Source organism: Mesocricetus auratus, unplaced genomic scaffold (genome assembly GCF_017639785.1).
Source record: "Mesocricetus auratus isolate SY011 unplaced genomic scaffold, BCM_Maur_2.0 Super-Scaffold_100676, whole genome shotgun sequence".
In the NCBI taxonomy this organism is placed as follows: Eukaryota; Metazoa; Chordata; class Mammalia; order Rodentia; family Cricetidae; genus Mesocricetus; species Mesocricetus auratus.
The window spans coordinates 150,057,400-150,083,066 of record NW_024429266.1 but is presented as its reverse complement, the minus strand read 5'-3'; the positions used below and the strand labels follow the sequence as shown (position 1 = coordinate 150,083,066).

General features: G+C 43.8%; 1 protein-coding gene across 1 annotated transcript in view; it reads left to right on the top strand.

Moving 5' to 3' along the window:
• Positions 1 to 25,667, top strand: part of Eefsec (eukaryotic elongation factor, selenocysteine-tRNA specific) — a 199,641-nt gene that overhangs the window by 66,271 nt on the left and 107,703 nt on the right. Inside the window, exon 2 of the mRNA XM_040737773.1 lies at positions 9,994 to 10,201. Within this exon, the coding sequence (XP_040593707.1) occupies positions 9,994 to 10,201 (208 nt within the window). The remainder of the gene's footprint in view (positions 1 to 9,993; positions 10,202 to 25,667) is intronic.

The following is a 25,667-nucleotide window of genomic DNA, read 5'->3' as shown; positions in this document are numbered from 1 at the left end:
TAGCTGAAGGAAGCAAGCAGCCAGGCTCCCCTGCTGGGTCAGGAGCCAGGCCCCATGAACCCTCCTGCATCCGGAAAGTCCATGGCGTCACTGCTCCTGGCCAGGGAGCCTCTGCTGTGTGTGGAGACCCTGGCTGTTCCTCTGACTTCAGAAAGGGCAGTGTGTGCCATTTTTAGAGCTTCCCAAGTGCTAACGGTAGGAGGTGACACAAGGTGAGGCTGGCACTAGTGGTCTACTGACTTCTGTGCTCCCATCCAGCCCCTTGGTGGGTCCCTCACTCTGACCCTGTTGACGCTACTCACTTAGCATCTAATAACGTTGCACGTTGTATTAAATCTTGTTTTGTTTCTTTTTATTAGCTATTTGCTACAAGTTATATGCTGTTATATATAAAGTTCTTCTTAACCTAAATTCAATTTTAAAAATATTTTACAAACTCTCCGGCTAGGCACTGTGGCATGATCCTAGCTGCTCTGGAGGCTGGGGTAGGAGGTTTTCTGTAGCCCGGTAGTTCAAGACCAATTGAGGCCACATACTGAGTGAGGCCCTATTTTAAAACAAACAAACAAAATCCATTTTAAACACATGAGTATGCAAATAACAGTCTAGGCGGCATTGCTGAGAAATCACAGAGTGTCTAGGTGGGAAACCCTAGTTTAACTGATGCCTGATTGCTCAAGTAGAGTCATGTGTGTGAAAACGTTCTTTAAATCTGCCTTAAGTGCTCCATGCGTTCACAGCCTTCCTCTGGCGGAAGTGCTCTCCTCCAGGTGGGACTGAGGTCCTCATGCTTCTGGAAAAGATCTGTTTCTTGCAGTTTTCAGTCCACTGGGGACCATCTGACCATAGCCTCTGTCTTTGGAAGCTCTGAGATTTCCAATCCCTTTGGTCTCTTATTCATAGACTCCAGGATATAGCCCAGGCACGGCCCCAACACACTTTGGGTTCCATTTCATTTGCTAGTTGTGTAACTGGCAAGGCACTTCAGATCTTCCCAAGCCGTGGCTTTGTCACCTCTGAGGTGTGTGTATAGGTTCTTCTTCTTGAGCTATGTGAGGTGGAAGTGACCTCCTCTGGTTGGTTTCTCTTAGATGCTCAGTAAATATTCTTTCTCCTCCTGTCCCTGACTCTTTGACTATAGTCATCTTTTTTATTTTTTTACTTAGAAACATTTTATCTTTTATTTTTAAACTTTCACTTTGAAATAATTTTATATTTGTTGAAAAGTTACAAGAATAGTAGAAAAACCATTGTGTCCGTTGCCATGATGAAACTCTAAGACTTAAAGCAACATGGCCTGGGGTGGGAGTGGGGGGGTTGGTATTTGGCTTACATATCCTGAAACACAGTTCACTGAGGGAAGCCAAAGCAGGAACTCAACCAGACAGAAACCTGGAGGCAGGAGCTGATGTAGAGCGCATGAGGGAGTGCTGCTTACTGGCAGGTTCCCCATGGCTTGCTTGGCTTGCTTTCTTACAGCATACAGGACCACAAGCTCCCTGGGGGGGCACCACTCACAATGGGCTGGGTCCTTCCACATTGGTATCTAATTAAGAAAATGCACTACAGGCTTGTCTGTCTGCCACCCTCTATTAAGGTTCCCTCCTCTCAGATGATTATAGCTTGTGTCAAGGTGATATTAAACTAGCTATAGCCAACACATCTTGTCACCCTGTGATGAACTTTGACCTTGTCCACATGCCTTTGTCTGGTTCTGGTGCTGTCAGACTTAGACTAGGAAGCCTCTTTAGATTAAGAAGACTGACCACTGACCGCCGTGGTCTGTCCACTGGCCTTACAGAGGGCCCTGACTTTAAGAAAGTATCTTCACAGCTGACAGTGTGCCTCTGCCCTGTTGTTCCCTTCATGGTAGCATCAGAGCCATCCCCCGAGGAGCCTGTCCTGGTGGGATGGTGGCTCTTGAGAATGCCAGAGTGACTGCATAGATGGGTGCTTTTGTCGCATGGCTCTTGAAATCCTTCCATTTCTTCAGGGAGATCTGTGGCTGGTGCAGGGCCTCATGATTGCTTCTTTCAGTGTTGAGCTGCTAACAGCAACAATGTCTGGTTAGATTTTAATAACTTTTATTTATTTATTTTTGGTTTTTACGAGACAGGGTTTCTCTGTATTGTTTTGGAGGCTTTCAGTCCAACCTGGCCTCGAACTCACAACAGAGATCCTCCTGCCTCTGCCTCCCGGGTGCTGGGATTAAAGGTGTGCGCCACCACCGCCCGGCAACTTTTATTTTTTATTATGCTTTCTTTTGAGGAGGGGGAGAAACCTGTTGCCTAGCCATAGTAGCATGCATTTATAGCACTTTACCCCAGCACTTGTGAGGCCAAGCAGGGTTTTGTTTTTAAAATCTAACATTTGGGGGAAAGAAGCAGAGCTTAAGAGTTTCAGGCCAGCTTCAGTTACATAGTGGGTTTGAGGCCAGCTTAAGCTAAAGGAGACTATCTCAAATCCTTCACCACCCCCCATAAAAAATGCAGTCCCCAAAGAAACTCTGTACTTATGGCAAGTAATACTGGCCTTACAACATTACTGATACAACATAACTCTAAAAATTTTTTGAGTCAGGACATGTGCCTCAAAATAAAGTACAGAAATGTCTGCCATTGTAGATCACAGACCAGGTGTGTCTGCTGCAAGTGTCCATCAGGGCGCATTGACTCATAAAGGAGTGGGGAGAGTGAGTGGACCCTCACCTCATATTCCAGATTCTCCTCCCACCTGTTTGTATACAATTCTCTCCTTAGTGGGAGGAGGCGTTAGAGTCAGTTGCTAGTCTAGAGGCTGGGAGAGGTCAACTGAAGGGGACTCCACCTATGTGGCTATGGGGAAACTGTCACCAACATTGGGTGACAACTTTTCAGTGCAGCTGCTTTGGGGTCACCCACCCTTCTGTCAGTAATCTCTCACCCATGCTCTGTAAGTAAAGCCAATAAACTCATGGGTTCCGGGGTGGGACGGGCAACTTGATGGAATCGTACTTTGCTTGTTGGGACTTTATTGAGGTAGGGTAGACAATGTTTATCTCTGCCTGGAACTCTCCCCGCCCTTCAGTTTTTGTCTGTAATGCAGTTTCCTCATCTGTAAATGGGTGACTCGGTGCCAGGCAGAATGAGTGCTTAATTCTGTGTTAGGTCCTTTTACCATGGTCACTATTACATAGTTAATCCAGTAGGTGAAGCACAGGGTTTGAGTGTGGTTTTACTGATGTTTTCCTGGTGATTGTGGTTATCTCCTTTTATGTGTGGACTGTCTGTGTTTATTTGCTCTCCTACTCAATCTGATATCTCCTCCTCCTCCTCCCCCTTCTCCTCCTCCTCCTCCTCTTCCTCCTCCTCCTCCAACTCATGAGCTTCCTCTCTGTCATTACTTCATTACTTAGATGGACAGTGGACAACCCTTCCATTTACCTGCTGTATATTCAAGCCATTTGTCCAAGTATAGTTCTCAATCTACCTCTCCTGTGTCCTTCTCCACCTGGAATCCTCTTGCTGTGTTAGGTGTTTACATCACTGGATCATAAGGGTTAGAATCATCTTTTGGCTGTGCGAGTGTGTGCCAAGGACTCACCCTAGCTCAGTAAGCAGTATGCTGCTCTCTATTGACCTCTCTGGCACTTTCTATTAAATTGTTGGTGCTTTTATGATTAGTTTGAACTTTATTCTGTTTGAAGCAGTAAGGATAGTAGCCTAATGTGAATATTAGGCCTTTCTGCAGCCTTGGACTTGCCTTTAATTTTTCATGTAGAAATGTTTGAGGTTTTCTTTAGTGAGTTTATTGGCTTCCTGTTTTGACCTCTGAGCTATGTACCTTACCTGGGTATGCTTTACCTTAAAGTTATATTTCTTTCTCTTTGCCTTTTCTTCTAGTTCTTTTATATCTTTATGTCTGAAACAGTTTTTTGTTTGCTTTGAGACAGGGTCTCACTGTGTAGCTCTGGCTGGCCTTGAACTCATAGCAATCCATCTGCCCCTGACTCAGAAGTGAGAAGTGTTGGTATTAAAAGCATGGGTCACCACCATCCCTGGCTGAAACTTTTTATTAAATTACATTTATTTGTTCTCTCTCTCTCTCTCTCTCTCTCTCTCTCTCTCTCTCTCTCTCTCTCTCTCTCTCTCTCTCTGTGTGTGTGTGTGTGTGTATTGTAGGAATTATCTTTGTGGCAAGTGTCTTTATCCATTGAGCCATCTTTCCTGCCCTTATGTTTGAAACTTTGATTAATTTGGAATCATGGTATAAGGTGTAAAATAGAGATCCAATTTTATTTTTATACAGATGTTATCTGTTGTCCCTAGGTCACAGTTGTGAGTTTGTACTGATTTACAGATAAGGAACTTGGAGAAGGACAGCTACTCACCCGTGGCTTCTCAGCCTACAGAACTGGGCATCCATGCACTTACTTAGCTCTGGAGCTTTCAGGCAATCCCCAGCTTTTATAGTATTTTGGCATTTTCTACTCTTGGCAGGAGTCCAACTCCTCTGTTTGACTGCTTTCTTCTTGTCCATCCTGTTGAAAATTTCCCTTGATCTCTTACATGGTCTCCCTTTGTTGTTCCTCCTGTCCTTCCTCTGCAGGCATGGCTGGCATTGTTCTTCCGCGGGTGTCCAGAGGTGGTGATGAATGCAACGGTCTCAGATGGCACGTGTGTCCTAGGGGATACTGGCAGATCGCCTTTCCTTGAGTCTGCTCTCCTTCCTTTGCCACCTGCAGGGCCTTGCCCACCTGTTCTTTGGGATGCCCCTGAGTTCCCAGAGGACTCAGGAATGTGGGACTCTGGCCAACAGCAGCTGGCAATAGGAAAAGAAAAAAAAAATGAAGTCAGACAACACTTGGTTCGAGTGTTTCTTTGGTTGTTGATGTGCAAGCTGGCCTTTAAGTTTGTTTAGGAAAGTGGGAGAGCCTTTGGCACATGTGCAGGCTAAACGACTCCTTTTTCAAGCCCAGGTTTGGCTCCATCTAGTTCATTGTAATAGTGCTGTTTATGGGCTTCTGGCTGACTGGGCAGCCCACAGGTCCTACTGGACCTGGATTCACTTCACTCCCACCCTGGTACTCCTGGTATGAACACCTGGAACTTGTTCTTCTGGACCGCTTGATCCACTTGGTCTTCTATCTCAAGGACAGAAGGTCTCATTGCTGCTTGCATCTAGAGTTCTGGGTGACTTAGGGAGATGTCACTATCACCTGCTCAGGCTCTTCCACCCAGGTGTTTGGAGGAGGTCTTTTGACACAATAAGGATTGTGTCAGATACAGTGACAGATACAGTACTTCAGGCTGTCACTAACATTTGATGCCTGGTGAGGGGCCACCTCATGTACTACTGGGAGATGGTAGTAGTATTTCTTCCTTGCTGCGTTGATGTAGGGAGCATAGGCCTATAGGTATATGTGAGCTGCACAGGAATACCAGGGACTCAGAGTAGTTCCATACTTTCCAGGCTTGTCCTTCTTAAGGGAAACTATTCTAGAGAGAGAAAAACAGAAATGCACCAACTATTTTATACCCCAGTAGCTTCTCCTTAGCAAAGCCAAATGGCTACAACATGCATTAAGTCTTCACACACACACACACACACACACACACACACACACACACACACACACACACACACCTACCTATTCATAATTAAAAATAGTAAAAATAAAATCTTTTTTAAAAGCAGTCACCACTGCAGCTTCACATAGATGGCAACAGTATATTTACACTGTAACTGGGTACCTAAAAAGTTGAGAGGTGAAAGAAAGTTTTCATTATTTTAAATTTAATATTATTTCCTTTTCTTGGAATACCTGCTTCTTTTGATTTTTTTTGAAAAGAAAATACGATTTTATAGATTTTAAATATATTTAAGGTTTTCAATCATTTTCTCCAGCCAAAACATTGTTTTCTGAACGTTTTTTCCCTCCAATCCAAGGAAGAAAATTACATCTCACAGATAGCTCAGACTTTGTTAAATGCTGACCTTTGTGAGTTTTTTGTTATTTTTATTTTTTAAGTGATTAAGATATGCAATCTACAGAATTGAAGATTGTAATTTTTTAAAGTAGGGAGAAACTTTAACCCTGTCATAATTGCTCTGCAAACCTTTCAAGGCTTCTGTGGTCAGAATGCAGATGAAAAGCCCTGATAGATGGCTAAGTATAGAGGGTCCCTTGTAAGCCTTGGGTTTTTGTCTTATTTCCCACCCACTTACTCACTCTGTCCCTCTAGTCTCAGGGTGATTTTCTACCCTGGGTTCGTGGGAATTGGGAAGCACACTGTCTGATTCATTCCAAGAGCATACTAGGAAGCTTGAAAAAGGCAAGACAGGCCAGTTGTATCACTTCCTGTTGCCTGATCAAATGTCTGATGAAGAACGGGGGAACTAGGAGCGACTCCCGGACAGTGGGCATTTGCCTGGAGCTGACCCTAGTTTGCAGCAGTGCCCTTGTTCTCAGTGCGACAGTCAAATGGCCCTGACCTCTGCTTTCCTTACAAGTTCCCAGTGCTGGCCATGCTGCAGAAGATCTTTTGGAGCAGAGCTGTGTGCTTGCTGCAACAAAGGCCATTTGTGGATGCCAGATAAGACTGCAGATGAAACCTTACTGGCTCCTGGTACTTGGGTCCTGGCTGAACTAGCAGCTAGGTGTTGTGGTCAGTTTTGTTTTTCCATTGCCAAAATCTCAGCATGAGGGAGGGCCTGATGCATAGCTCATAAGCTGGTCTCTCTACCAGCCAGGCAAGTGAGGCTCTGTGTAGTTATATGTACTTTAGAAACTGGATTTTGAGGAAAAGAACAGACTCCTGGTAAACAGAGTGGAGGAGGTGGGGGAGCTAACATCGCTCAGTTTACTCAACAAGGGCTTATTGTGCCTTAATTGGGTCTTGTGTTTTGCATAAATATTGAAAGACAAGTCTTCAGGTGAGAACTCAGCCTGGGGTGAGGTAGACCAGAACCATGGGCAGTAAGGCTGGAGCAAGTGTACTGGACAGGGTGCAGGAAAGGCCCAGGCAGGCACAGGTGAGTGTCAGTATAGGGGTGCCTCAATTCTCAAGTGGGGCCTGGGCAGGAACTAAGAATGGGGATTTGTTGGGCCTTACATACCCATGGGAACAGACTGGCTGTGTAGCACAGTGGGTGGGAGCTCAGGCATAGGTGTTCAGATCTCTGCTCTGGGGCATTCACTGTATAACACAGATACTCATTCTGCTTCTCCAAAGTCCTATTTTCCTCATCTATGAAATTCTTGGTGGGGCCAAAGTTCTGAGAGAACCCGGACAGTTGGAATTAGCCCTAAGCCAGAAATCTTCAAGGCGAAGTGCTGGGCTCTTCTGCTCTGAGTCTGTGCAGAGATAGGTGCCCAGGACACGACACATGTCCTCTTCATGGTTTGCCTACAGGCTTTAGCTCTTCTACTTGCTGCAGAGCCAACTCCATGGTCCTGGAACCAGGCCCAAGGCCTACTATGTTTGGGAACATTGATAGGTGGTTAGGTGCCTTTTATTGGTATGATGGGCTCAAGCTTATCTCATGGGAGACAAGGGAGTACCATGCAACCAGGGGAAGGCTTGTGTAGCCCGTGGTAGCAGGCCATGGTAGAGGTACCAATGGTTAAAAAGAAGGAAGATTGGAGGTCACATTGGGAAGCTTGTGTGTTATGAGGGCAATGGGATCTTTTACTAGGAAAGCAACTCTGCCAGGTCTGTTTCATTCTTTGATTTAAGTACTTAAAATACTACTAGATCCCTTACACTCCCATTTGAAATGGAAAGAAACATGATGTATGTGAATTCCTACCACTCTTTTTTCCTCCATATTTTTATATTCCCTCAGATATTTCATGTGTGTAGAAGCAAATGTTTATTCATCTACAGTACATATGCAGGTGCATGCATTTTTTTATACTGACTACAACAGACGTTACTCTGCCCTGTGCTTGTCCCCTATTGCAGACTATTTTATAGTAGCAAAAGGATCCTTAGTTCTTTGCAGTGACTGTGTACTATTCTATTTCATGGTATAACTATCTGTTTTAAGCTTGTTTCTCACTGGTGACATTTACATGGTTTCCAACTTCAATAACAATAGATATGTTGCAAGCTTGCCTAGGTCAAAGATTATATGCATTTTCTTTGCTTTTTATTTTATATATTGGTGTTTTGCCTGCATGTATGTCTATACACCATGTGTCCACCCTTGGAGGCGACAAGACGGCATCAGATCCCATGGAACTGGAGCTATAGACAGTTGGGAGTCACTGTTCACTTGCTGGGAATCAAACTCTGATCCTCAGTAAGAGCAGCCAGTATTCTTAACTGCAGGATGATCTCTCCAGTTCCAATTATATACATCTTGCTAACTGTCTCCAAGATATTTCATACCACTCTAATGGTCTCCAGCAATGTAAATCACTTGTGTATTTTTAGCATGTTCTTTTGGGGGACACTAGAAGATGGATTGTGGAGGGCCAGTCTGAGGCTGTGTCGCTAGAGAACAACTGACTTGAACTGGAATGGAGATGGTTACCCGAGGCTAGTTGGTATCCATTACATAGTGGGAGACTGTTACCTCCATTCTGTGAAAAGCTGTTGGGTTGTGGAAATACATTCTGTTCATAGACATGCGATAGTCAGTGTCCCTCTCCCAGCCGCAGCTGAGATCTGGGGTATTACCACCCAGTGAGTTAAACAAGGACATGCTGCTGCATGCATCTGCCCTTCTAACTGCATTGTATTCTAGACTGACCTGGCAAATAGAAGCGGAGGCTGGTGAAAGAGGAGAGCTGGGCCATGCCTAGCCTGCTTACACTCAGACACACTGCTGCTCCTTGGGGCTAGAGCTTCAGCTGGCACTGACTAGGAGGCCTCTGAGAGCAGCAAACAGACTTTGGTGCCAGGTGGCCATGTAACCTAGAGCATGTACTGCCATGTTTTGAGCCTTTATGCATCTGAAGTAGGGTAATGAGAATAAAGCTTACTACCTTAGCACTCATTGCTGGTGTGGCAACCATGGACAAAGGTCTTTTCCTGGCCTCCCTCTCCCACAGCAGTAGGTAGGGTTGGTCATCAGCCCCACTTTCAGAACAAGTGTCTTCAGACTTTCTAGTGATCATAGTGTGGTTCTGAAGTCCTTAGGACGAGGTCTTGTAAACTGAAGATGTAATTGCCGTTCATTTCAGAGGGGCACATGTCTGTTTTCCTGATTCCCCTAACTTACATGTTTTTACTTCTAAGTTATTGAAATGATAACTAAATATTATTTATAAATATAAGTGTTTATATTTCTAAAATATTTAGTTGGATAACTTGAAATCCTCCATGTCCCCTTACAAAGGGCGTAGTCATCCTGCTGTGCTTCTAACACAGTGGCTGGTACTTTCTTTTCACTGATTGCCCTGTCTTAGGAGCACCTGCTTGTTCCGCTCAGGCATGTTATACATGTATACACAGCCAGCTGTGCATACAGCAGTTCTGTTTGTGGCAACAACCTAGAATGAGCAGAAACTCCACAAAAAGAGCGTAGGACCAAAGTTAGTAGATGAGCACCAGTCTTAAGGCAGTTGTAGGCAACTCAGGTATTTTGGGAGGAAGTGCTCCTCCTCTCTTACCCCTCATACATTGATTGATGCAGGCCTGTATTTTTTAAGCCGTGCTGTCTTTCTTAGTAAGGCAGGTATCTAGGTCTGAGGTTTCCTGCTCAACATCTCCCCTTGTTGGGTGAAATGAAAAGGAGAGCCGTGGTGCAGCAGAGAGATGGAGCTTTGGTGCTGTGCACTGCCATGGGGCCTTGAGGAGACCCTCAGCTGGCTTACCTCTCCTGGTGCTCTCGTGGCTTGATGAGGTTATACCAGTCAGTATGCTCACTTGGACTGACTAGGAGGTATCCAGCCCTCCTCCCCAACTGCCCACTATTGCAGTGCTCTGTGGGAGTGGGTATGGTGACTTCCTGTGAGGCTCACTAAACCACCTCTTCTCCTAACCTTACTTTTTATTGCTCCAGGTGCCCAGATCATTGATCTGATGATGCTCGTGATTGATGTGACCAAGGGAATGCAGACACAGTCCGCAGAGTGCCTTGTGATTGGCCAGATCGCCTGTCAGAAGCTGGTTGTGGTGCTGAACAAGATAGACCTGTTAGCAGAAGGGAAGAGGCAGGCAGCGATTGACAAAATGACCAAGAAAATGCAGAAGACCCTTGAGAACACCAAGTAGGTTTGCTAATGACAGTTCGTGTGTAAGGTGGCTTCTCATTTAACACTCTGGGCAGGCAGGCAGGTCAACCTCACATCCTGGTGAGCAGAGTGCTGCCTGTTAACACAGATGTGGCTGCATGAAGCTGGCTCAAGGCTAACATGCTGTTAAGATTCCAGAAAGTACTGGAGCATAAGAAAATGGGGGTACCCTCACTTGTGGGCATAGGTGGAGGCTGGTCTCTGAGCAGTCTCCATCCTGCCAGTTCTCAGCTGTGTACATGCCTCTGTGTGTGCTGAGGGTCAGGTACAGGTGCTGCACTTTAGCTCAGGTGTGTGAGCCTTCGAGGCCTGGGAACCTAGTCCAGGGAGGGGCCTCTCTGTGTTGCTCCATGAGAACTCAATCCTGCCCTTGTCATAGCCAGGTCTCAGCACTGGAGCCTGGGTGTCATGTTCTCCAACCACCTGTTTCTCTACAGCTCCACTCTCAACTCAGAGCAAAAGTCGTAGAGCTTTGCAAATGGGTGACTGCAGACAGGTGACAGCTGCTGCTGGCAGCCAGAGCATTTGCAGCTCTATCTTGTGAGAGAGAGTTGCCATGCTCATAAGGAACTCTGAGCAGGGAGTAATCAAATGAGGTTTCACATTGGGCCATCACTGGCTACAGGGCAAAGCTGGCCTGGCTGGTAGAATCAGGGGCACCAGGGAGAAGAAAGAGGAGATGGGTCAGTGGGTTGTAGGCTTTTCCCTACAGGGGAAAAAGAGGTGTCTGTGGTTGAGGTCATGCAGGAGGGAGGGGGGAGATATAGGAGATCCCAGTTGCCTCTGATTGCAGTCGGGGCAGCAAGGTATCAGAGCTATGGGCCAACTTAGAAAGTGAGAGGTGGAGATCACAGGGCTATAAGCCATCTGGTTGCTCTTACTGATTCTGATGTCCATGTTGAGCACACAGAGCCAGCGAGCCTCGTTGTTCAATGGTGCTCCTTCCCTCTCTCCCTCTCCCTCTCTCTCTCTCTCTCTCTCTCTCTCTCTCTCTCTCTCTCTCTCTCTCTCTCTCTCTCTCTCTCTCTCTCTCTCTCTCTCTCTCTCTCTCTCTCTCTCTCTCTCCCTCCCTCCCTCCCTCCCTCCCTCCCTCCCTCCCTCCCTCCCTCCCTCCCTCCCTCCCTCCCTCTCTCTCTCCACATCCCTTTTGGTCAGTTCTGAAGAGCCGTCACTGGGAGACAGGACTGCCTCCTCTCTGCTATGCTGTCTGAGACAATATCCTCTCCCTGTGCCTCTTCTTCTCCAGCCTGTGGAGGGCAAGCAAGTAGAGAGTGGTTTTTGTTTCCCTGTCATAAAGATTGATATACCTTCCCATTTATGATTTTTCCCCCGATCCAACACCTGCAGCTCTCCCTCAGAATGCTCAAGTTGGTTAAATTAAAGCTTCAGCCCTGTGAATGGGCCATATATGTCATAAAAGATTTCCTTGCACTGCCTTTTGTTAGCAAAATTCATCAATCTGATAAAATCGACACATTTAGATAAGTGTTGCATAAGAATTCAGACTTTGTTATTCCTAACGGAAGTGGATATGAGACTGTAAAAAGGAAGATAAAAAATTATATCTTCTTTTTAGTGAGTTATTTGATCTCCCTGCCATTTTATTTACTTGTCAGAAAGGGAAGAGTGCATCCTTTGGAGTTCTGCATAAACCCTAACAGTATCAGCTCATTTACTTCATGGACAGGCCTTCAGGAGCCTGAGGACACTTCTGAAAGAAACACCTGCAGCTCTGACAGTCAAGTGAGGGGAGAGTCTCACTTGTTTGTAAATCACGCTTCTTAGTTTAATATATTGTCTGGAGGTCAGATTATGAACTCTATCATATTGCCAGAGGAAATTGTCATCAGAGGAGTGTCTGAGTCCTTCTCTTCCTACACCCAGAGGCCCTGCTGCAGAGGGCAGGGTTGTTGCTTGTGGGTGGGTGGAATCCTGGAGCACTGTGCCAGGCTGAGCTTTCAAGAATGCATCTATATCATTTTCAGTGGTCATTCCCTTCCATTTGTGGTCCTTGTAAACCAAATGTGAGGAAATCTCTGTTTAGGAAGAAAAATGTGGAATGGTGGACTCCAGTATGGACAAAAGCTGAAAAATGTTTAAGACAAAACTTCTTCTCTACTTGAAGTTTCAATTTAAATAGAAGGCTTCGAAAATACAAAAATAAATAAATAAATAGATAAATAAATAAACAAAGTAGTTGAAAAGAAGGACTACCTAGACTTTTTTCTTAAAATAACAGCTACTGACATTTGAGCTTCTAATTTCCTATCTTTTAAAATGTGTAACAATGCTCCCACACACACATTGTTTTGTAGAGACAGGTATCGCTGTAGCCCAGGCTGAACCCAAGCTCTAAACCCTCTGTCTCGGCCTCCAAAATGCTGGGATTCCAGGTATGTGGCACCTACACTTTCTCTTAAGTTGTTAGTTTTGTTGTTGTTGTTTTAGTTCTTTAAATTATAGTAAAATACACAAATATATACTTTTAACCATTTGTAAGTGAATGATCCAATGATAGCAAATGTATTAAAAATGTGTATGTCCACACAAACCTTTCTATGATACTTGTAAACTACTCTCAGGAAGTAACTCTCCTGTTTACCCCCAAAACCCCTTTTCTGCTCTCTGTCTCTGTGACTTGCCTGGCCTGGAATCCTTGTTCAAGTGAAGTCATGTATGGATTTCATAGAGGATTTAAGTTCCATCTGTATTACAACTGTATCAGAGGAGGCTGAGCACACTCTGTTGTGTTTATGCTGTCTTTATCATCGTCGTCGTCCCTCCAGCCCCACACCCCACCATTGACCAGCCTGTGGACTACGCTCATCTGTTGTAAAGATGAACTGCTGTAAACGCTGATTTTAGTTCCTCTGGAGCTATGTACCCAGGTATCTAGGAGTGGGGAGTGCCTTGTAACTATCCTTTCTGAGGTCCTGCCAAACTGTCTCTGTAGCAGCTGTCCTATTCATGTTTCCAGCAGCTGTACATGAGGGCTCTCCAGTGTATCCATAGTTTCTCAGCACCTGCTGTTTTCCCTGACATAGGGTCTCCCTGAATAGCCTAGGCCTACCTGGGGAAGACCTCTTGTCTCAGCCTTTCACTGAAGTGCTGAGATTTTAGGCTCAAACCACTGTGTCTGGCTGTTTGCATATCTTCCCCAGCCACCTCTCTGTATAAAGGTCCACCTTACTGTGGTTACAGTTTGCTTTTCTATTGTGGCTGGTGCCAAGCATGATGTTGGTCACCTCTGTTTTTTTTTTTATAGAGAAATGAATGATTATATCTTTTGCCATGCCTTAAAATGAGTTGTTTTCTCATTGTTGAATTGTAGGTCTATCCATTAATGTCTATCTGAGATATGATTTGAAATCCGGTAGGCTTTTTACTTTCTTTAATATACAAATGTTCTGAATCCTGGTGAAATCTCATTTGCCTTATGTTGCTTCTATTGTCTTTAGTTTTGGATTCATTGCTGTGAAACTGTTGTCAAATCCTATGTCATGAAAGTGTTCTCCAGTGTCTTTTTTTCTAGTGTAGTTTTTATCTTTTATGTGTAGGATGTTGGCTCATTTTAGTATCTTTTGCAGTGGTGTGAAGCTAGAATTCACTTCCTTCTATTGAATGTAGCTGTCCCTTTTTCACAGCACCATTTATTATCCCTTCCTTTTATTGTTGCTAAAAAAATTAACCCTCGCTGGGTATTGGTGGCACATGCCTTTAATCCCAGCACTTGGGAGGCAGGGGCAGGCGGATCTCTGTGAGTTCAAGACCAGCCTGGTCTACAGAGCGAGTTCCTGGACAGCCTCCAAAACAATACAGAGAAACCCTATCTCGAAAAAACAAAACAAAACAAAACAAAAAACCCTCCATCTAGACTTAGTTCTTGGCTTTCAGAGGACCAAGGCAATTTATAGAAGGAGGGTTTATTCCTCTCCCTCTCCAGAGGGAGAAGACTCCATCATGGGAGAAGGCATGGCTGCAGAAGCAGAAAGTTGAGAGCTTATATCCTCAAATGCACAAGCAGGAAACAGAAAATGTGAATCTGAAGTAGCACAAGGCATTTACTCTCTACGTTCACCCTAGTAATAAACTTCCTTCAGCAGAGCTGTACCATTATACTCCCCAAACAGTGCTACCAGTTAAGGATCAAGTATTCAAAATATCAGAGCCTATGGAGGACATTCTCGCTCAAACCACTACAACTCTATTCCATTGATCTATATGTCTGTGTTTATGGGAGTACCTCACCAGTTCGGCAGCTAGCTTTGCAGTCAGTTTCAGAGTCAGGAAGTAGAATCGTCATAGCTCTGGCCCTTTCTGAAATTGTTCTGGCTGGCTGGAACCTCTACAATTCTGTATGAATTGGAGGGTCTGCTTTTCTTTGTCTGTAAAAAGGCTCCTAGAATTTTCATAGTGATCTGAAAATTTGATATCTAAGCAGTATTGTCTCCCAATCTACAAAAGATGGAGTGTCCCCCCATCTGTCAAGATCAGTGGTTCTCAACCTATGGGGTTGCAATCCCTTTTGGGGTTGGGGTACTACCTTTAACAGGGGTCTCCTAAGACCATCAAAAACACAGATAATTTACATTACTATTCATAACAGTAGCAAAATCACAGTTATTAAGTATCAATGAAAATAATTTTATAGTTGGGGTCACCACAACATGTGGAACTGTATTAAAGGGTTGCAGCATTAGGAAGGTTGAGAACCACTGGTTTGGATCTTTAATTTCTTCAGTGTTTCATAGCTTTTCATTGTTCAGGTCCTTCCTGTGGCTAGATGTATTCCTGTTTAATTCTGCAGAGGTTTTGCAAATGCAGTCACTTTTGGTTTCACTTTGGGTTGTTCATCTCTAAAGTATGAAAAGAACTAATTTTTATGAACTTAATGTTATATGAACTCGGTTCCTTTAAAATATGATTACAATCATGGCATATTGTTGATTTTGGTTTCTGTGTTTATAACATTTTATATACAGCAGGTTCTCAAGTAGCTACCACTCTGTTTTCACCCTGTAGACTGGGCTGTTTTCCTTCTTATACCTAGATAAGCCTGAATGGAGTACCTCTGTACAACATTCAACTTTGTGTTAATCCCTCATGGTAGATTCTCAACTGTGAGATCTTGGAATCAAATGTCATGAAAGCTTAAACACATTGAACATTTTCCAAAGGGGTCTGCCATCTTACATGGTTGCCTATGGCCAAGTTTGGCTCAGAGTATAAGATATATTTGAAAGTTTAGATGGAAATGGTGTTTTATGCTTGTTTTGGTATGCAGGTGACTACTGGTGGAACAGAACACTTTCCTGACATGTATTAAGCAGTTGGACTTTTATGTGTGTGATTTTAGCATGTGTGTTTTGTCCCTTTGCCTCTTGAGAGTTTAACCTTTCTGTTTGATTTTCAGGAGTGTTATATTAGGGAAGATATTGCTGTTAACCCTTTGCCCATCACACTTACTAGGAACAAGGCAGCAGCATTTGTTTCTTCCCATTTTAGTTGCTTTTGTTTGACATCTCAAGTTTCTAATTTTCATGTAGTCAAACCCTTTGATTGTTTTTCTTTGCGATTTCTTTATCTCTGAAAACATTTAAAATTACTCTTGCATAAACATTTATCAATGTTAACAGAAATCAGAATAAAAGATAAAAATGTACTCACAATCTCCCCAGTGCAGCAAATTAAAATGCTTCCTCCCAGGATCCCTGTCAGTCTTTTTCACAGGGACATAATTTGAGGTGGTTGTTATCACCACATTGACACTGTTCAGTGTTCTGTGTTTTTCTGTTTATTTTTCCACTAAGTGTTATCATCTGACAGCATGCTTGATGCATCTTTCTTCCAGACTCCTTGTTCTTTCTTTTCTTAAAATACATTCTATTTCTCTCTTTCTGTTACAGCCAATTTAGAGCCCCGCATTCCCCAGGCTCCCCTCATCTTGACACCCTCCCTAGAATTTGACTTAGTATCAGTGTTTAGGGATTCATTTGTAACTCTGTGGACTCTACAGGCCTGCATCATGCTGGTGTTGTGGCCACTTGCTGGTGCTGTGGCCAATTGCCGTATGCTCTTAGACTATACTTCCTCCCTAAGGTGCTGTTTCTTGTGATTTGGGAGCTGGTGAGTTCAGCCTCAAAGCCTTTCTGTGAGAAGCACTTAGCACCCTGCAGGCAACAGGGCCTTAGTATGGAAAACTGCAATGAGGGAGCTTGACACTGTGCCAAGGATTCCCACACAAAGATCATTAAGTCAGCTGGATCGTACAGTTACCCCAGAGATCAGTTTTGCAAGTTGCTTAACTGCTGAGAAAATAAGACTTGATAAATGGTGGCCATTTTGATGTCTACTATTCCAAACTTAAAACTTTCATTGTGTTTGCTTAGATTTCTTTTACATGGCTTACAAATTCACCCATATGTAATATATGTATATGTGTTATTGTTATCTAGGACTGTTTGTATGCGGGTCAAGATTAGCCTGCACGCACAGTCAGTGTGTCTGCACTAGTGAGCATTATGACTTATCCATCTGGGTAGATTGGAAGCTTGAATATTCATGGGGTCAGCTGTGACTACAGTGAGAGCTTCCTTCTGGTTGGAGTCCTTGTTGGGGAGCCTCAGCAGCAGCCTATGGATTCCTGGACAGCTCCTGTCTTTGTAGCTAGAAGCAAGGTTGCCTCATTTGCAACAGACCTAGAAAATAGCACAACCATCTTGGCCTGGTAAAAATGGCCAGGCACCCAGAAGGGACTGGATAAAAACCACTGAATTCCCAAACACTTGATGGTAAATTCTTGGAGCCCTCTGCACATGAACACAAATACAGACACACTCGTGCAACACCAGGCAACCAGCCTGAGACTGGAGGCAGAGTAGTTATGCTGGATTCTAGTTCCAGAGCTCTGTCACCTAGAGCAGAGCTCCCTTCTACCCTGTTTCTTGTGTAGAAGAAGATGCTGGACTCTGACTCCTGAAGGATCAATGATGCACTAGGCCTCTGGCAGTCCTGACCAGTCCTGGCTTCTCTGATATAGGCACCTTAGCCCTGCTTCTGGTCATAGGAATCCTTTGGTGAGCTTGTGTCTAGTGCTAGGTACAGAGCAGAGCAGGGGTGTTTACCCTTTTTTTCTTTGACTTTATGTCTTAGTTCTTAGTTACTGAGCAGGATAATTTATGTTAACTTGACATAAACTAAAGTAATCTGAAAGAAGGGAATCTTTTTTCCCCAAGTCTTAACCATTTTTCTTTTTTTTTAATTTAAATTAAAAACAAGCTTGTTTTATATGTCAATCCCAGTTCACTCTCCCTCCCCTCTTCCCCTGCCCCCCACCAGCCCCCTATCCCATCCCCTTGAAAGAAGGAAATCTTAATGAAGATAATGTCTCCCTAAGATCAGGCTTTGGCAAGTCTGTAGGGCATTTTCTTAATGATTGAGGGTGTCTTAGTTTCAATTGCTGTGAAGAGACGCCATGACCATGGCAACTCTTATAAAGGAAAACATTTGACTGAGGTTAGCTTACAGTTTCAGAGGTTTAGTCCATTATCATCGTGGTGGGACATGGTGATGTACAGGCAGACACAGTCTGGAGCTGAGAGTCCTACATCATTTGCAGCAGTGGTCTGAGACATTGGGTGTGGCTTAAGCATATATGAAACCTCAAAGCCTGCCTCCACAGTGACACGCTTTCTCCAACAAGACTACACCTACTCTAACAAGGCCACAACTCCTAATAGTGGCATCCCTTTGGGGGCCATTTTCTTTCAAGCCACCATAGCAGGGGGGAGGGCCCAGTCCATTTTGTGTGGTGCTATCCCTAAAAGCAGGCTGAGCAAGCCAGTAAGCAGCACCACTCCATGATCTCTGAATCAGGTCTTGCCTCAGGTTCCTGCTCTGTTTGAATTCTTGTCATGACTTCCTTCAATGAATAGTGATGGGCAAGTATAAGCCAAGTAAACCCTTTCCTCTCCAAGTTATTTTTGGTCACATTGTTTCATCATAGCAATAGTAACTCCAGCTAAGACAGTTACTGTTCTGTTGCAATGAAGAGACACCATGACCAAGGCCACTTTTAAAAGAAAGAATTTAATTGGGGGGTGGCCCACAGTTTCTGAGGATGAGCCCATTATCACATGGCAGAGTGTGGGGGCAGCATCATGGCAGGCTGGTGCTGGAGCAGTACTGAGAGCTCACATTCTGATCTGCAGGCAGCAGGCAGAGAGAGTGAGACACCGGGCCTGGTGTTGGCTTTTGAAACTTCAGAGCCTGTGACAACTTCAACTTCCAGTGACACACCTCCTAATTCTTGCACACCTCCTAATTCAGTCCACCAACTGGGAACCAAACACTGAAGTCTATGAACCCTTGGTCTGAGCTATTCTTACTCACGCACCACACTTCTGTGTTTCCTCTCTGGCTCATATAGGTGTTTTTATCTTTCTTTACTGTACCAGGCTTTTTCTATTGGGCCACCAATCAGCTCCCAAATCATGACACAGAGAGTTCTTATTAGTTATGAATGCTTGGCCTAGCTTAGGTACGTTTCTGATCAGCTCTTTTAACTTAAACTAACCTGTTTCTCTTTATCTACCTTTTGCCTCAGGGCTTTTTACTTTTCTTTCCTTCTGTGTATCTTTCACTGCTCCTTGTGTCTGCTGGCTGCTGCCGCCTGGCTGGCCCTGGGCGTCTATCTCCCTTGTTCTCATCTTCTCTCCTTCTTTCTTCTCTCTCAAGCTTAGATTTCTCTCCCTACTTTATTTTCTCTAAATGCCAGCCCTGCCTATCCTTTCTCTGCCTAGCTATTTGTCATTCACTTCTTTATTAGACAATCAGATGTCCTAGACAGGTAAGGTGAAATGGATACAACACATCTTTACATAATTAAACACACATCCTTACATCATTAAACAAATACAGCATAAACAAATATATCACACATGTACACTGTTAAAGTAATATTCCATAGCATAAGCAAATGTAACACACCTTTGCCCAGCTAAAATAAATGTTCTGCAAGTTTACTTCTGGGTTTTCTTTTTGTTTAAACTTTTTCTTTCTTTTTGTCCCTCTTCAAATTCTCTTCATCTTCTGGTACTTCCCTTTCTGAGGTACAGGCCTCTGTGGTACAAGGACAGTAGCATGCCTGACACCTCTCCTCTGACTGTCCAGTGGGTCTTGGGCCCTGCGTGGAATGCCTCTCCTGCTCATTGGTGTGTCACACTGTACCTTGGTACAGAAAGGCTCCTGAGATTACTTAGTTGCTCTGGAGGTAACTTCAGGTATGTCTGGGTTCTGGTTGTTTTTTTTTTTTTAGTAAAATTTTATTTTATTATTTTTTAAATTAAAAATAGATTCTTCTCTCATACAATACATCCTGACCAGAGTTTCCCTTCCCTCTGTCCCTCCCAGCTCCTGTTCCACCTTCTCTTCCAGACCCCCTCTCCAACTGCCTTCCATTTCTCTTCAGAAAAGAGCAGGCCTACAAGAGACAACAACCAAACACAACAAAAACAAGTTTGCTATAATAAAACATAGCAACTCTCTCTCTCTGCTGTTTCTGAAGAGGCAGCCCTCTCTGCCTGCCCCGTGTGTGTGTGTGTGTGTGTGTGTGTGTGTGTGTGTGTGTGTGTGTGTGTGTGTGTTTCCCCTCTCTTTTCTCTCCTCTCTCCCCTTCCCCTACTCCCTTACTTCCCCTCAATAAACTTGCCACATTAAAAAAAAAAAAAGGCAAAAGCCCTAATCAAGCCTGAACAAGGCAACACAATAGGAGGAAAAGAGTTCCAAGAGCAGGCAAAGACGTCTCACAAGAACACCAAGTTGAGAGCCATATGCAAAGGACCTGGTGCAGACCCGTACAGGCCGCTTGCTTGCCACTTCAGTCTCGGTGAGCCCATATGAGCACCGCAGACTAGAACCCGGAAGCACTGGGTGGCGGGCAGCAGGTGGCAGGCTGGTAGAGAGTGCTAGAGAGTAGTCTTGGTTGAAGACACATATTGGAGATGATGACACATATTTGGGGACTCTGGTATAAGTTATTAGCAAACAGTTCCTGGGAGAGATGGCCAAAGGAGACAGCTGGGATCTTAAGAGTCCTTCGGAGAGAGGCTGGCAGGAGGGAGAGCCCAAGGAGACGGGGGCCTCTTGAGCACTTTGAAGGACATATATAGGAATAGTCTTTGGTGATGTGGGGAGAAGCAGAGATAGAAGACAGCATCCATTTCTGTTAGTGTCACACAGAGGTGACACTAACCCTGGCAAGTGCTCCAGCCTCTTGCTTGCCCCATGGCTCCAGGTACTCTTGGATTTAGTTGTGTACCATTCATAATGCCTAGCACAAGTGGGATTTCATCAGATCCCAGTTAAGAAGAAAGGAAACTGTTGTAAGAAAACCAGGCATAAGCCGTGTGAATAGCAGATACTGGGCTTTTTGGAAATGTTTGGATGAGAAGATATTTCCTTTAAGAGAGGCAGAATCTGGGGCTATAGAAAGGCCTCCAGAGGTCCTAATAAGAGGTCAGTAGGAAAAGGTTGACTGAGGGCAGGCTTTGAATCCTTTAGATGGACAGTGGGGTCTGATGGTGCTACGTTCTTTCCTAGTTTCTTCCCTTCAGTGACCTCTTCTTGTACCCCATCAGGAGAGTGGGGTAATGGCAATGGGCAAGGGTCTTGAGGAAGAAAAAGTCCTGTGACTTAGAACAGCTCACACTGCAGTGCAGGCAAGATGAGTCCGGGATGTGGCACAGCTGCTGTAGTTGGTGTCAAAAGTTAAGCTTTGAGTTTTCTCTAAATCTCCTTTACCTGATTCAGGAACATGTCTTGGCTTCGTGCTGACTTGTCGTCACAGCACCCCAAGTTTAACCAGGCTCTGGTTACACTATCTAGCTAGACACTAATAGCTTTGTTTTGTTTTTCTTGTGTTTATTTTTGTAGCTCCAGTAGTAGAAATTTCTTGTCCCCCCAGACTGGACTGCCATTAGTTAATTTAAAAAAATCCCTTAGAGCAGAAAATAAATTTTAAATGACACATTCATACCTTAAGCATAATATTTTCACTGAAAACACCTATACTCCTGTTCACTTAATAGAATCAGTGTCTAAGGGACAGAAGAGCAACCACATTCATAGCATTCCATCTGCTCTTCCTCCTCTTTGGGTGCTTTGCTGGCATCAGTCCTACTGTCTGGGGTGCTTGGCTGTGTAAGCAGATCTGTGTTTGGAATTTGGGGCATGTCCTCTTCATGGCCTAATTTTGCAACATGTATGTTTCTTGCTTTGTGGGTAGTTTCAGTTTTCCACAAATAGTCACTCACAATGTCTTGAATTCCTTGGATGCAGTGCCATGTGGACAGGGTGTGGGGGAGAGGGAAGGCAGGTCTTTTGTGGTGTACCTAGGAACCGAGAATTGTGGTGAAAAGGGCTTTCCATCCCTTACCTGTCGTGGCCCTGCAAGGTGTCTGCTCCTTTTCCCCACCACCTTGACAGAAGAAAGCCTTAAAGTTGGCCTGGCTCTGGTAGCTTGTTCTAGGTCACACAGCTAATGAATAGGGGAAGTGTTTCAAAGCCAGCTCTGTGTAAAGTGGCCAACCTGTCCTTGTGGCCAGATTAAGAAGAGTTAGCAAAGCCCTATCTTCCAGTGCGTTCAGTTCTCAAACCAATAGAATTATATGATAATTGTTGGGAACTTGGTTAATCTTTTTATTTTGGAAGGGCTAACATAACTTTCTGATTGTTTCATGAGAAAAGTTCTTGTTTTGTGTTATCAAATTTCAACATATATACGTAGGTTTAAAGATATAAACTGTATACAGTTAAATATAAAAAGTAAATATCTTTTTTCTTTATTTTTTATTTAAATTAGAATCAAGCTTGTTTTATATGTCAATCCCAGTTCCCTCTCCCTCCCCTCCTTCCCTGTCCCCCTCTAGCCCCCTATCCCATCCCTTTTCTGCTCCACTGGGAGGTGAGGCCTTCCATGGGGGATCTTCAAAGCCTGTCATATCATTTGGAGCATGGCCTAGGTCCCCCCCCACCACGCCCCTGTGTCTAGACTGAGAAAGTAGTCCTCGATGTGGTGTGGGCTGCCAAAATCCATTCGTGTGCCTGGGATAAATACTGATCCACTACCAGAGACCCCATGGATTGCCGAGGCCTCCTCACTGACACCCATGTTCAGGGGGTCTGGATCAGTGATCAGTCCTATGCTGGTTTCCTAGCTATCAGACTGGGGTCCAGCTGTCTCTGTGGGTTTCACCAGCCTGGTCTTGACCCCTTTGCTCATCACTCCTCCCTCTCTGTAACTGGGTTCCAGGAGTTCAGTTCAGTGTTTAGCTGTGGGTATCTGCTTCTGCTTCCATCAGATACTGGATGAAGGCTCTAGGATGACATCATCAGTCTCACTATTGGGGAAGGGCATTTAAGGTAGCCTCTCTACTATTGCTTAGATTGTTAGTTGGGGTTATCCTTGTAGATTTCTGGACTTTTCCCTAGTGCCATATTTCTCTTTAAACCTATAATGGCTTCCTCTATTATGGTATCTCTTTTCTTGCTCTTCTCTATTCTTTCCCCAACTCAACCTTCCTGCTCCCTCATGTCCTCTTCCCCCCTCCTCTTCTCATCTTCTCTTTCTCCTAACTCCCTTTCCCCTCCCCCCATGCTCCCAATTAGCTCAGGAGATCTTGTCCCTTTCCTCTTCTCCAGGGGACCATGTATGTCTCTCTTAGGATCCTCCTTGCTTCCTAGCTTCTCTGGAAGTGTGGATTGTAGGCTGGTAATCCTTTGCTCTATGTCTAAAATTCATGTATGAGCGACTATATACCATGTTTGTCTTTTTGTGACTGGGTTACCTCACCCAGGATGGTTTCTTCTAGTTCCATCCATTTGACTGAGAATTTCAAGATTCCATTGTTTTTTTCCACTGAGTACTACTCCATTGTGTAAATGTACCACAGTTTTGCTATTCATTCTTCAGTTGAGGGGCATCTAGGTTACTTCCAGGTTCTGGCTATTACAAATAATGCTGCTATGAACATATTGGAACAGATGTTCTTGTTGTATGAATGCACATCTTTTGGGTATATGCCTAAGAGTGGAATTGCTGGGTCTTGTGGTAGACTGATTCCCATTTTCCTGAGGAATCTCCATACTGATTTCCAAAGTGACTGTACGAGTTGGGACTCCCACCAGCAGTGGAGGAGTGTTCCCCTTTCTCTACATCCTCTCCAGCATAAACTGTCATTGGTGTTTTTGATTTTAGCCATTCTGACATGAGTAAGATGATATCTCACAGCTATTTTGATTTGCATTTTCCTAATGGCTAAGGATCTTCCTGTCTCTGCAATTTTCAGCAAATACTACCAGCATGTGCCACCACAACAGCATGGCTAAGGATGTTGAGCACTTTCTCAAGTGTCTATCAGCCATTTTAGACTCCTCTATTGAGAATTCTCTATTTAGTTCTGTACCCCACTTTTTAATTGGATCCTTTGGTGTTTTGGAAACTTGCTTCTTGAGTTCTTTGTAAATTTTGGAGATTAGCCCTCTGTCAGATGTGGGGTTGGTGAATATCTTTTCCCATTCTATGGGCTGCCTTTTTGTCTTGCTGACTGTGTCCTTTGCCTTACAGAAGCTTCCTAGTTTCAGGAGGTCCCATTTATTAATTGTTGATCTCAGTGTCTGTGCTACTGGTGTCATGTTTAGGAAGCAGTCTTCTGTACCAATTTGTTCAAGGGTACTTCCCACTTTCTCTTCTAAGAGGTTCCGTGTGACTGGATTTATGTTGAGGTCTTTGATTCATTTGGACTTAAATTTTGTGTACTGCGATAGACATGGATCTATCTGCAGTCTTCTATATGCCAGCATCTAGTTATGCTGGCACCATTTGTTGAAGATGCTTTCTTTTTTTTTCCATTGTACAATTTTAGTTTCTTTGTCAAAATCAGGTGTTTGTAGGTGTGTAGGTTAATATCAGGGTTTTCAATTCAATTCCATTGGTCTACCTGTCTTTTTTTGTGTCAATACTAAGCTGTTTTCAGGGCTATAGGTCTATAATAGAGCTTGAAGTCAGGGATGGCTATGCCTCCAGAAGTTCCTTTATTGTACAGGGTTGTCTTGGCTATCCTTGGTCTTTTGTTTTTCCATATAAAGTTGATTACTGTTCTTTCAAGGTCTGTGAAGAATTGTGTCGGCATTTTGATGGAGATTGCATTGCAAAAAAGTAAATATCTTATAGAAATCGTTAATAAAGTTTTTAGTTAGAATTCTAAAAACCAGTTATATGGTAGGCAAAATTATAGCATCCAGTATTCTGGCTACTTTTTGTCACTTTCAAATTATACATACTACTGAGACACCTTCACATCTATATTCATGCAGCACTATTTACAATTACCTAAGTTGTGGAGTCAGCCTAGGTGTCTGTCAACAGAGGAATAGATAATGCAGGTGTGACCTGTATACATGCAGTGGAGTTCCATTCAGTCATAATGAAATTATGTCATTTGCAGGGAAATGGATGCAAGCAGAGATCATCAAATTCAGCTAGTCTCAAAGATATATGGTGTATGTTTTCTCTCATTTGGGGATTCTAAATATCATGTAGATACATAAAACCATGTATGGATATATGAAGCATGAAAGGCGAAATGAAGCAGTAACAGATAAGGGAGAGTTGCTGGTAAATATGTCCAAGTACATGGCATACATGAATGAAAATGTCTTCATGAAACCTATCACCGTGTATCTTAGTTAGCCTTACTTGTCAGCTTGACACAACTTAGAATCATCTGAGAGGAGAAGCCTCAGTTGAGGAATTGTCTAGATTAGGTTGGTTGGTGAGCATGTCTGTGAGGAATTGTCTTGATTTATTTTTATTTTTTAAATTATGTAGATTTAAATTATGTACTCATGAATAGAAGACATTAAAATCCCCTGGAATGGAAGTTCCCTGTGGCTTTGAGTTGCTTGATGTAGGTGTTGGGAATTGAACTCTGGTCCTCTGTAAGATTAATTAAGAATTACTCTTAGTTCCCCAGTCTTTGTCTTGATTATTGTAGGAGGGCCCAGCTCACTGTAGGCAGCACCATCCCTAGGCAGGTGGTCCTTAACTGCATAAGAAGCTAGCTAAGCATGAGCCTGGGAGATATGTGAGCTAACAAGTAGTGTTTCCCCATGGTGTCTGCTTCTAGTTGCTTGAGTTCCCGCTCTGATGTCCCTCAGTGAGGGATTATAGTCTGGAAGTAAAAGCCAGATAAATCTTTTTTCCCTAAGTTGCTTTAATTATTTTATCACAACAAAAAGGAAACTGTGTGTGTGGTGGAACACCTCTGTGTTTTTAATTTTCTGAAGCACATGTTTTGTTTGGGTATACAATTTGTGTTGACAGACTTTTTTTTCAGTTTAAATTTCGTACACTTTAAATATGACATCCTGTTACCTCCTGGTG